Source organism: Prosopis cineraria, unplaced genomic scaffold, assembly GCF_029017545.1.
Source record: "Prosopis cineraria cultivar Desert tree isolate PC_DT_omini unplaced genomic scaffold, ASM2901754v1 PC10, whole genome shotgun sequence".
Taxonomy (NCBI): Eukaryota; Viridiplantae; Streptophyta; class Magnoliopsida; order Fabales; family Fabaceae; genus Prosopis; species Prosopis cineraria.
In genome coordinates, this window is record NW_026555341.1 from 35,633,096 (window position 1) to 35,646,396 (window position 13,301).

Genomic DNA, 13,301 nt, shown 5'->3' on the forward strand with positions numbered 1-13,301 from the left:
ATATATATTGAAAATCCATAATTTACTCTGCCTTTTCTAAAATACATATGAACCTTAAAGTATGCATGAATATATATCCGTTACATTACATTGAAAAGGGATCATATTTTGGTAATATAGGATAGATATTATATAATATGGAGCCTCCTATATCAAGTTTCTTAGAACTTTGCACATAGCCAGAAAATTTCAACATATTCGTCAGCTTAGTTCAATCTCCAAAGCTTCAGATTGAGTGTACGATTTGTGTTAATCATATGCTTTCCAAATTCCAAGTAATTTTGACGCCACCCCCATGCTTTCATGTTCCTACGCGTCACCGAACAAACACGTCCCTCATTGTCATTTAATTTCCAAATTTTACTGGAATAAATGAATTAATATTAGTTAACTTATTGAATAAGTCTTAAGTTGGAAAAAAAAATTTCTAACTTCACCTCCATTAAAATTAGAAAGAGAAATATACGCATTACATGGTCATAAATTATTACAACAAGGATAAAATTCAAAAATGCATAATAACATTATTTAATTGATATAACGGATCCCACTTAATAAGACAACGACTTCTTGTTATTGTTGGCACCATGCAATGCATAGCATCTAATAAGATCAGCCGAACTTACTGACTTGTAAATATTTCTGTGTCTATAAAATCCCAAGCAGCACTCCTTTTCTTTCATAAATTAGGGTTTCAGGTTTCTCGTGTTGAAAAATATGGCATCATCATCTTCTTCTGTTTCTCTTCTTCCTCTAGGTCCTACAAGACTGCCATTTGTTGCTCCAAGCAAGTACTTCATCACCACTACCAGCAATAATAATGTGATTGTCACTCGAAGAAGCTTTTTCAGTACGTCTGCATCAAAGAAAGATTCCAATTACGGCCACCATTACAATGGGAAGCTGGTGGACGAAAGCATGATCGTTCTTCGAATGCGAATTCGAGAGATTGAGATGGAGAAGAAGCAGAGAGAGAAGGAAGAGAAGAGAAGTGGAGGAGGTTGGAGGATTGTGGAGTGGGAGAGAAGGTACTGGGAAGAGAATTATGGTTCTGATATTTGTGAAGCTGTGGGGTTGTTGCAGACTCTGTTGATAGAAACAAGGCCTTGTTTGGCTCTTGGGATTTTGGTTTTGGCTTTTTTGAGTGTTTCTCTTTCAATGTCTCTCTCTGTGTTTCATTTGGTGGAGTTGGGGAAGCAGTTCTTCATGTCAATTAATTTCTAGGTTATAATTAATTAACCATTTGCTTCTAATTATTAATAGTTGAAATTATTCAACAGCTTAGCTAGGTTTCTTTATTAAATTGGATAAGGAACATTCATTTTGAGTCAATTATATTCGTGTCATTCAAATAAGTCAGACAATTTAAATTTCCCATTCTCTGAGGATAAATAACTAAATTCTTCATCAATGTCTATTCAAAATATAATATTCACTTTGAAGTTTGCTTTTCCCCCGTGAACTACTTTTTGTTCGATTTTTTAAAAATAAACGTCTCTTTAGGATTTCTATGAATACTAATTATTTTTGTACAATTTTACTCTAAAAATAATAATCATAAGTCAAATAATCATTTTTCTTAGGTTAAATGGCAAAATTCACCATTAAACTAAGGTTTAGAAGCGCCTAATAAGATTCTAAACATTTTTTTTTGCTGTAATGTTCACTTTTAATATTTCAACATGATATAATAATGTAGTCCATACCGTTAATAATGTTAATTTTGATGGTTAGTTAGACTGAAAAATTATTGAGAATGAGCTTAAAAATTACATAAAAGTGCCAAAAGAATTTGCTTGTCATTTTCTATAATTTTTTAAGTCATTACCTATAATTTTTGATTCTTTTTGTATAATTTTTTAGTATTTTTTTTTTGTAATTTTTAATTTTTTATATAATTTTTTAATCCATTAACAATCAAAGTTAGCTTTTATTTATGGCATTGACTGTATTGTTTTTTAAAATTAAGTAATAATAACTTTGTAAATTGTCTATAATCTTGTATTTCAAATTTCTTTTAGTGCAAGGCCGTGAAAAAAAAAAAAATCATATAGGGAAAAGACAAATTATGTCATATCAAAGTATAAGAAAAGTTTCTGCATCTTGGATGCAAAACATAAAAATCTTGACATTTACATTATTATTAGGAGTTTGATGCACAAATTAATTGACACATTTATTTGCTTCATTCAAATGCATGTCTAATTTCATAATAAGTTGCTTGATTTTACATGACAAATATTTGAATAGAGACCACAAACATGCATATAAAATAGGGATTAAATGGTTAATTTTTGTCATTGTATTTATTTTATAAAAAAAACGCATGAACCTTCAAAGGTATTTTAATTTCCATGACGTTACATTTGGGGGGTAATCTTTTAGTGGTAATATATAAAATATAAAACAAGGAAAACACGTAAATGGAGCCGCCTTGCAAGTTTCTAAGAATTTTGGATACAGTCAGCCAGAAATTTTCAACAATCAGTTCAACCAGCGAAGCTTCAAAATTGCATGAAGCATGTGCTTTCCAAGATCCACGTAATATGGCGGCACCTCCCAAGCCAACTCACCAATCATTATTTTTCCTTCTTCCACGTCAACCCAACAAAACAAACGCAACACGGCCTCCATTATTATTGTTAATTGTCAGTACTTTACTTTAAAATACAAACAATATTTTTTTATTAATTTTAATTTAAAATATCAAAAATTTAATATATGTATACATATAATTTTTTCATTTTATCCCTTATTTTTATTAATTTAAATTTTTGTATAAATTTATTTTTCATTCATCATAAAGTGTATTGATAAATAAATTAAAAAATAATATATATTTTTATGAGAATAAAAATTTACTAGTTTTCTTTTTTTTAAAAAATTGTTTATATTTTGAACAGGAGCTGGAAGAAGTGTATATGTATATAACAGTTGCGTTGTATAGAACCCTACAGAGACACATGTATTACCGCTGTCCACCCAAACCAAAATTAATCCAAATTTGAGATTATTTTTTTTTATTATTCATGATATTCTCACAACAGACAATTATAAGATTAATCTCTTAAAAAATTTGAGCACTATTTAAAGAGTTGTTCTCTCTAAATAATGCTTTAATGTGATTATTATTATTAATATAAGATAAGTTAATTCAACTCTTTTAATTAATTGAATCAAGTGGTCATAGATGGGGAAGGGTATTTTCATGTCAATTAACTCATAGTTAATTAACAATTTATTTCGTCCTGTTTGATTTCTTTTATATACAGCTTAGATTTTTTTTCCAATATGAGACGGGAAAAATATTCCTTCTAAATAAGTTCTTGATTTCTTGTCATTCAAATAATTTAGAAAATAAAAAATTTTCATTCATAAGAAACCAATTATTTAAAGCGATAGCTACTATCTAGTCTAAGGCTAATGATTTTTTGTTTTTTTGGCCAGCTAAATCAAATGATTATTGGACAGACATATAACATCTATTCTATATTTAGCTTAGAGTACAAATAATGCTCTGATTCCACGTAATGTTAAAACGAGTTTGCGGGAATCCCGCAACCGACCATGCCGTTGGAGCGCTGTGGCGGTGGTCATTATCCATTCCTTTTTTTGGCCAACTGTGGTCATTATCCTTCCCACCCTCACAAAAAGAGGACTTGGCTTCGGTCCTCCGAGGATGACGTCTGCTGAAGTCCCTGTCAAATTTAAACTGTCTAGATTAATACGAACAATTCATATTTAATATTTTATTTTTTATTTTTATTAAAATAAAAAATTATAAAAATGATAAAATTTTTAAAAAATTTTGTTATCAATCTAGACAGTTTAAATTTAATATTAATAATTTAAATTTAATATTTATTTTTTTATAATTTTTATATGTTAATTGTTTAAATTTACGGTTTAATATAAAATACTCCTTCCGTTCAAAAATGTAAGGTATTTTTTGAGGAGTTAGATGTTCAAAAATGTAAGACATTTTTAATCTTTCGAAGTGTAATTATTGCCTTTTTTAAAAAAATATCCCTATTAATAATAAATTTATATTTATTATAGGGTGTTTAATAGGGATAAATATAGAAAGATAAAGTTAGTTGAAAAGTATGTAACTATTTTATTGAAAGATAAAATTTAGTTAAAAATACCTTACATTTTTTAACGAGATGAGTATTTAACTTGTAATTTTTTAAATATTTTTTTACAAAAGCTTTTCAATAGATATTTGCACTATTCAAAGAATATGTGAATAATCAATTTATAAAAATTTTTAATATTAAATTTAAACTATTCATATTAAATTTTTACTGTTTAGAGCATATCTATTTGAATAATTAATTTATAAAAAAATTAAATATTAAATTTAAACCATTAATATTAAACTTTAGGTTGTCTAGATTGGTAACAAAATTTTTTTAAAAATTATAATATAGTTTTTTAAAAAACCTCGGGACAGTCTAGATTTGGTAGGGGCCTCAGCGGACGCTGCTTCAAGAAAAGTAAAGCCAAATCCACCAAAACATCCCCTAATGCTATAAATATATTAACTAACATATTTTTCACCTTTTTTATTGATTGCTATTTTGAAAGATATTAAATATATCACTTTTAAAGTTAAAAAATTTAAGCCAAAATACATATTTAATCTACTAACTTCATATAAAATTTTAATTTAATTTTTTAATTTTATAAAATATTTTTCATTTTTTGAATGCAAATACTGTCAATTTTAAATAATAATTTTTTATGTCAATCATCATTATTTTAAAATCACATAATCACATTTAATATGTCAACATTGAATGTTTAGTAACATTTAGAAGTATAGTAACAGCAATTTTTTTTTTTTTACGGTATTAAGATTAGAAAATTGAAGTGAAAAGACATCTTATAACATAAAAAGATCAAAATCATACCTTACGTAAAATTAAAGAATCAAAGAAGCAAATTTTCCACAAATTTAAATGCAAAAAAACAAAAACATAAAGAAAATCTGAACCATCCAGATTTGTTCAAAGTTGATGAAACAGCAGCATGGCAACAAATTGCTAAGTTTTACACCTACGAATACTTGCTGGCTGCTGCTACATTCAAACTCCCAAGAAGGTCCTCTATACGCTATTATTATAACAAGTATGACATTTCTAAGCTACGATGGGTGTACCTAGTCACATCATGATCGTCTGCCCTGTCCTATAAGGAAAGAACAGCTTATTGGCTTTGTAAATTCAGGACTGAGAAGGTCACCCTTTGCAAAGATCTCTCTCTCTACTCAGCACCTGTACGAGATAAATCAATATACAATAGTTGAGTCGCACATCTGATAAGAACATTCGTTATTCCCCAGCAACCTAACTGATCACAAACCTTCTAGGATGAAAGGTCCAACAGGGTCAACTTGATTTGAATCAATATGACTCACTGGTTCGGATTCAAGTGGCTGCTCATCTTGCTCAGGATTAAGCTCCTCGAGTTTTGAATGCGATTTGTTGTTGTCAAGTGCAGGTGGCTGAAGTTGCTGGTACTTTGGCTTGTTCTTCTCAAGGAGAAGGTAGGTGGTGCAGTACCAAAATAGCAGTACCTTACTTTGTGCTACCACTGTATCCCTAATTTTGCTTCCTCCAAAAGATATGCGCTCCAGTGCCTGCGAATAACGGAATTAAGATCAGGAAAGCTAGACAGCAAACTAACATAGTAACATTCTTTATTAGTAACGTTTTTACACTATGCGGAAACTAGATAATCTAAGATGATTGACACGGATAAAATATGGATACATGACTACAACAGCACAAGACATATACTAGTGTTTAAATTCAAATTAGTGTCTAACCAAAACCTATCAAACATGATACAGCGTTAGAAGTACTGGTGCTTCATGGCAAAAAATAATTCTATTGGGTAGTATCAGTGTTGATGATAGCTTACAATAAGATATAGTTTAGGGCGTTATATTTGCAGAAACCATCCACTTTTAAACAGTTGTATTGAATTAGCCCTTAGATTTCTTTCCTTAAAAAAAAAAAAAAAATCATGGCTCTTCCCTCACCTGTTCTCCAGTTTGAACATCAAATGGATTCTGATGTTCAAATTGAAGACCTCTAAATTCATTGATGCACAATCCCTGAAATGCCCTGAAAGAATACACAAGCCCATTTCATCAGTGCCGAAGTAAAGGAAACCGTATTCATCTTGGAGAATTTTTAGCATGACAGAGAGTTTCCTAGTGCTGGTTACATTATTGGAAAACTTTAATTAATTAAAAATGGGATTCTGCGTACCATCTAATGAGAGAAACGCGAGGAATCCAGCGGAAGATGATTGGAGTATTTTCAGGATTGACATAATAGCCTCCAAATACAATAAAAACAGTCATAAGAGACGGGCCAACTGCCATGGCTGCTTCAGTGGTTGGAACCATCGCTCCTACAGTAAGACCCATCGCAGATGCAGCAAAAGATTCCACTGTGACTATACCACAGAATTTCCCAAATCTAGAAGGTCAAGCTTAGTCAGTAATACTTGAGATATAAACCCCAAAAAAAAAAAAAAATCACACAAATGATCCCCATCTGAAGGGTAAATAGAGGTGGGGATCAGGGGAGAAGACGTGTTTGTGGGGTGTAAGGATATATTTGTTTATGGCTTTCAAAAGATACGAAAAGTATATTATTGACATTTAAATCATGAGATGAAGTTGGATTAAACAAAAATCATACAAATTGTGACCAAATCATAAAACAATGCAACTCATTTCAAACTCTATGCAACGCACACAAGGCCTATTTCTAGTGATTTCAGCAAAGTCATTTATCCCCTCTAAAATTCATTACAGCTCCCCCGTAAAGGAAACCAAGTTATCTTGACAATCCTGCCCAGAGACTGCTATAGAAATTTTTATCATGCTTAGTGCTCAGTTTTCTCATGTCATCAGGGGCAAAGAAGCTCGCAATCTACAGTCATAAAATTCATAGAAAAAGTGAAAGAAATTGCAATTCTTGATCATAATGATTAACTTGGGAACTGACCCTAGTAAAGTAGGATGAAGACGTGCCATAGGGTACAAAACAGCACCAAACATCAGTGGAAAAGCTGCTCCGATAGGAATCTCAGCCAGCAATTTTGAAAACAGATAAGGACCCAATGAATAGGAGCCTTTTGCACGTTCTCTGTCTACAATTGCACGCTCCTTTGGAAACACCCCAACAGTCTTCGTAAGAGCAGCCATAGCTGTGTTTATTGCAGCAACCTGTGAATGCCAATTATATAAGGAGTACAGAAAGGCAAGCCTAATACAGATTCCAGAGGAACTGTAGATCAAAATGACTATCAAAATTATGGATAACAATTTGTGCCTATTCAATTTAATAGCTTGTACTCATAATTGCCAGACTCTCAGGTAAGTTAGTAAAAGTCCCACCAAAATTTTTAGACATGGACCTAATGGAATCATGTAGACTAATAGCCAAAAGTGCATAGAGAAATTTGAAGTTCCTCTGCCATGTAGATTAGCAGCCAGTCAATCAGGAAATAGGAATGAAAGAATGAAAAACATAAAAAAAACCTGAAGCAATCCCATTCTGTCTTGTATTGAAGTCTGAGATCTTCCCATTCTCCAGAAAACTGAACCAAAAATAACTGCTGATGCGATTGACATCCTTGCTCGAACTTTGTTTGTTGGTCCATCACGGGAAGCCTAGTCAACCGTTAGAATAATCAATGAAAGAAAATAAGAAACATAAGTTCCACCCTCCTTACATGAGAAAGAACTGGATTAATTACATGCATCTCTAAAATTTTGCTTCATAGCCAGGTTAAAATTAGGGATGAAGAATTGAAGAAAATAACCAATGTTGAAACCAAATGTAAGGAAGGAAAAGAAGCAAATTTGTCATAGGACAAGATGTGAAAAGGAGAATTGAAATTTACGCATCTTTCTAATCATATCTTGCCAAATGACATGAGAAAGGGTCATTATTATTTTATTTCAAGGCATAAAGAATGTTATCCAGGTCCTATCATGCACTTTATACAGAAAATCAATATATAGGCAGACCTGCATCCATGCTCGCCTGAGGAGCAACCAGAATTGTTTCCACCAACCTCTTTTCTTCTTAGCTACAGTTCTCATCCTCATCCCAATTCTCTTTCCTTTGTTAAGCACTTCTTTGGTAATTGGGGATGCGTATATTATTGTAGAAAGTCTTTCAGAGAATGACTCAACAAGACCATTAATTCTCTTTTGAGAGGAATAAAAGAATTTCTTTCAGCAGAAACTGTAGTCAATGGATATAACATCAGCCAAAATTCAGCAGGATTCACATGATCAGGGCAATGGTACCTGTTATATCAACAATAATCAACCAACTGTTCAGAACAAACTATACAAGATCTATAGCTAATAACATTCAGTTGAACAGATTAATAATGCACTAACAAAATATAAAATATATATATATATATATTGAACAAGTTCAGGGGAGCGTGTCTTCAAAGAGACAACATTTTGACTTTTTTTTTTTTTTTTTTTGCAAGCATGGTTTGTATAACTTCAATAATAACAATGAAAAACAAATATCCATGCTATTGCAAAATATTTTTAACTCAAAGCCAACATATAAAAATTTATGAATGCCCCCCCCCCCCTGTGTAGGGGGTAACTTCCATCAATCTTGACAAAAAAACTTCATTTTTCTCACCCTGCTTTGTTACCTGAGTCATAATAATTTTAATAATTCACTAGGAGGATTAGTACAAATTTAAGAAGTCAAACTAGAAAGGTCGATTATCTCACTATTATCATCTGTTTCAAAGCAAAACTCTATACTCTATACAGTGAAGTGTTGAATTTAAATTCCTGACAAGTTAAACAAGTCACCCCATGCATAAGTTATTATCATATTTTTTTTCAAGTGACATCCCCACAAGAAGAATGTATGACGGAATAAGACACAGAAGGTTAGAATGACAACCCAAATTTTGAGAAGTATGCCAATGGTTCATCACGAGCAGGACCAGCATAAACAAGTGAACCCTCAGTTAGCAAGACAATGTCGTCGAATTTATTATACACCGAACCTCTTGGCTGATGTATAGAGCAAATTACTGTATGACCATCTTGTGCAAGTTGTTGGAGAGTTTCCACCACTTTCTCAGCCTGAAAGGCATCCAGTCCTGGAAGCACCTTTTGTCAATATCTATGAGGGTGGAAAAAAGCCATTTAGTCATATTACACGAATATGCAGAAAATACAAAAGCTTTAGATTATAAAGTTAAACATTAATCAAAAGCAGCAAGGAAGCAATGCCCGTGTAGATGATGTTACTGTATCTTAATATGAGCAGTGCCTGCGGGGTATTATACTAGCCATGAACTAAGCTATATTATATGCAGAACTCAGATTTGTTGCTAGGAAAATTATGGAAAGGCATACTTACCAGTAGTTGGTTCATCAGCAAATATGACAGATGGGCTTGCAAGAAGCTCGCATGCCAAAGATAAGCGTTTCTTCTCACCACCACTAATTCCCCGAACTTTTGCATCACCGACAATGTGTTGTCAGCACAGCTGACCTTCAGAAGAAGTGATTCAAGTTGCCAAAGTAAGTAAATATGAGTACCATAGGAGTAGAGTAGAAGTATTTAAATATATGATATGCATGTAACTTCCTATGGTAGTTTGGGAAAGCATGCGTCTGCAAACAGAAAAATAAAAACTAAACGTTGGAGACTTGGAGACAAGCAGAAATGTATTCAAATTCTTTTTTTCAAGGAAAGAACAATGGTTCTTTCATCCCATTGCAAGCATCCTAATCAACAATCAGCGATCACTTTCTCAGCAAAAATTACAACATAAGAGGGCATCTTACCAATCCTAGTTTGAACAAGAGGTTTTTCACATGTTCATCTCTCTCTTCCACGGAAGATATCCCAGGCAGCTGGAGTTCTGTAGCAAGGGACAATGTCTCTCGCACTGTGAGCTGTGAGAAAAACAGATCCTCCTGTCTCACATAAGCAAACCTACACCCACAAAAAACATGCTAGCTCTCGTCCTTAGTTAAATAGGAATCCAAAGAAAAGTGCATGGAACAGAAGTTGCTAAGAAGCCTACTTATAAGCTTTCTTTGAAATAGGCTTCCCATTGAACTCTAAAAGGCCTGATAGATGCAGCCGGGGATTTGCTGCCAGCTGACCCGCAAGAACATTGAGCAATGTAGTTTTTCCAGAACCTGACGGCCCCATTATAGCCAATAATCTTCCAGGCTTTGCTTCTCCGCTCACATTTTCGAGCAAAAATCTCACCTATCAATTTAAAATTAAAATTACCATTATCATTATCACCCGAAATAAGCAATGATCAAAACTCCAAAAAGCAATAAATAAATTCACTAGAAGTATGTACAAACTGTCTTCTTCATTAAAGAAAACGTAATATCCGAAATCAATATCCCAATTTCATAGCATAACAACCAAACAGGACTATAGCATTCACGAAACGTCACGGGACTATAGCATTCACGAAACGTAACGGAGTAAGAAGACGGAAACTCACAGACGTGAAGGATTTATCAGAAAGAGAGCAGGTGATGTTGTTACCGGAAGCCGGACCTTCAGCTTCACCTTCGTCAACATCATCCTTCCCCTCCCCATCGCCGCAGTCCCCATTCTCGGTTTCCGGGGGGAGTACGGGTCCGGGACAGAGAAGAGCCGAAGAAGGACGTCACTGCCACAGCAGCGAGGACCTGGCTGAGACCGTTACCACCGAAGCCTGCAACCACTTGGCGCAGCTTTTTCCCGCCAAAAGCCACCATTATCTTTTTCCGCTAATTTCGTCTCTTGCTCTTTCGCTTTGCAGCGAGCTACGTTCTCCGCTGAAGCTGCTTGCTGCTAACTGAAACTGCGGCGAAAACGGAGAAAGCAAGAATCATGAGATGGACGGAAACGACATCGTTTTGCCGGAGTCCGGTACTTGTTCGTCTTTTCCATGGGGCATCTAGCTAAGCTGCCAGAAATTGACGCGTGTCTGTTACCAGATAAGATATTATATGGGTAAAAGTGGCATTTGAGTGTCGTAAAATGTACAATTAGATCATTTACATATTTTTTGGTTTGATCATTCACCTGTTGGTTGGTATCATCAATTTTAACATTGGACACGGGGTAGAGCAGCCTCCAATTTTTATAGTTTAATCGGCTAAATCAGTAATATAATAATTATATAAAAATAATATTAAATATATAAAAAAAATATAATTTTTTAATATATTATTAAATAATATAATATGATTGTAAATTGATAATATTATAAATTATAATTTTTTAACTTATTAAATATATATACAGATTTTGGTTAAATTAGGTATACAATAAATTTAAAAATATTTGTATTTCCACCAATAATTAGAGATAAAAATAGGCTAAGCTCAGTTAAACTTTGATCAAATAGGCCTGCGTTTGTATAATAAGTTAGAGGCCTAAGCTTAACCTGAAGTTTGTATATAGTTTTTTTTTTCACACTTCAAACGTAAGCCTACTTAAAGTCTAACTTAACCTTAAAGCCTATTTAAAAGTAAAGTTTTTTAAATAAGCTTGCATTTTAATTTTAAATATTTTAAATATACCTTAGGACTATTAGCATAAATATAGAACATGATTATCAATTACATTATATAATGATTAAAAAGACTTACTAACTATAATATAATACAATAATAAAGTAATAATATTAAAGTTAAAATTAATATATAAGTCTAATTTAATTGAAAACATAACTAAAAAAAGATTGACTAAAAATTAAATTGTAAAAATGATGTATGTGTGATATAATACATAATGTGTGTAAATAAACTAGCTTATTGGGCTTATAGGTTAGGCCTTTAAAGACTAGGCTTGACTTATTTAACTAATTAAATAGGCTTAAATAAAAGTTTGAACCTGACCTAAGCCTATTACTAAATAAGCTAGGTTAGACCTGAAGTATACCAATGTGTAGGTCTTGATAGGGGCTTGGCTTATTACCACTCTACCTATAATTGGCAACATCTTTATGAGAAAATGATCTCAAATTATATTTCATGCATGTGAATTATTTAAAAATAAAGTTAGTTTTTAATAGGATTTTGATTTTTTTAAATTTTAATATTATGTTTAAAACCATTCGATTTTTTAAAAACTGTTCTGATTCCTAATTTAACTTTAGCTTTTTATTTAATAACAACTCAACATCAGTTCAATTTGACTCAATCATAAAAATAGTTATTTTAGTTCAAATTGAACCATTAATGGCTCTATTAATAGTTCAATTGGTCTAATTATTCAATTGAATCTGGTTTTAAATTATTGGTAGTATTAGGAATGATGGTGTCCTTGATTTCTTCTGTCCTTAAAAGGAGCAAAAGGTCAAAAAGAAGAAGAAGGAGAAGAAGAAAGAAAGGAAGAAAAAGAAGAAGAAGAAGGAAAAGGAAAAGGAAGAAGAAGAAAAGAGAAGTTTGCCCATGGTTTTTTTGCCTTTCTTTGCACATATTAGGTAAATCTCAATGAAATCAATTAATTTAAGTAAGTTCCAATTAATTTTAAAATATCAATGAAGTCTTTTGATATAAAATATTAAGTTTAACAATTTTAAAAACTTACAAGTTTGGCTCCCAAATTTGTAATTTTATTATGATATATTTATAACTTATTTTTTAAATTTTATCATAGAACACAAAGATTCATCTTTAATATTAAAAATATTAAATCTAACAACTTTAGATATTTGTAAGTTTGATTGCTAATTTTACAAGTTTGTTGTGATATATTTGAAATTTCTTTTTTAAATTTTAACAAAAAACACATATGTTCATATTTAATGTTGAAAAATAAAAGTTTAACAAATATTGTTTATCCTTCAATATGTTAAAATTTGAAAAGCAATTTACAAATTTATTACAATAAAATTATAAAATTGAGAGTTGAATTTATAAATTTTTAGAGTTATTAAACTTGATATTTTATCACTAAAAGACCAATAGACTTTGTGACAAATTTAAAATTAGTTGAAATTTAATTTAAACTAATTAATTCTTTTAGGACTTCATTGTTATTCTCTCTATATTCTTCTTTTTTTTTTTTTCAATGAAACTCAGACGCTTCAAAAATTGACTTCTTTACAAATTACAAGATGAAGGAGAGTCGTACTACAAAATGTGAAAAAGAATTCTATTGACTTAAGTCAAAGAGAATAAGAGGATCATAATTAATGTTCAATTTAATTTTATAAAAGTTTAGCTCAGATTATATTCTCAGCTAGGGGCTTGTCTC

General features: G+C 31.7%; 2 protein-coding genes across 2 annotated transcripts; one reads left to right on the forward strand and one right to left on the reverse strand.

Moving 5' to 3' along the window:
- Positions 1 to 717: 717 nt before the first annotated feature.
- On the forward strand, positions 718 to 1,363 carry LOC129322595 (uncharacterized). The gene has a single exon (XM_054968891.1). The coding sequence runs from the start codon at positions 718 to 720 to the stop codon at positions 1,222 to 1,224; it is 507 nt and encodes a 168-aa protein (XP_054824866.1). The 3' UTR covers positions 1,225 to 1,363.
- A 3,564-nt stretch (positions 1,364 to 4,927) lies between these two features.
- LOC129284554 (ABC transporter G family member 7-like) lies at positions 4,928 to 10,964 on the reverse strand. Its single transcript, XM_054920068.1, is given in 15 exon segments — positions 4,928 to 5,279; positions 5,368 to 5,644; positions 6,050 to 6,134; positions 6,282 to 6,494; positions 7,029 to 7,249; positions 7,565 to 7,696; positions 8,057 to 8,304; positions 8,307 to 8,341; positions 8,973 to 9,174; positions 9,438 to 9,549; positions 9,552 to 9,572; positions 9,869 to 10,019; positions 10,111 to 10,301; positions 10,552 to 10,711; positions 10,713 to 10,964. Coding segments are annotated over 15 exon segments (2,157 nt in total). The 5' UTR covers positions 10,811 to 10,964; the 3' UTR covers positions 4,928 to 5,268.
- Between the last annotated feature and the right edge of the window lie 2,337 nt (positions 10,965 to 13,301).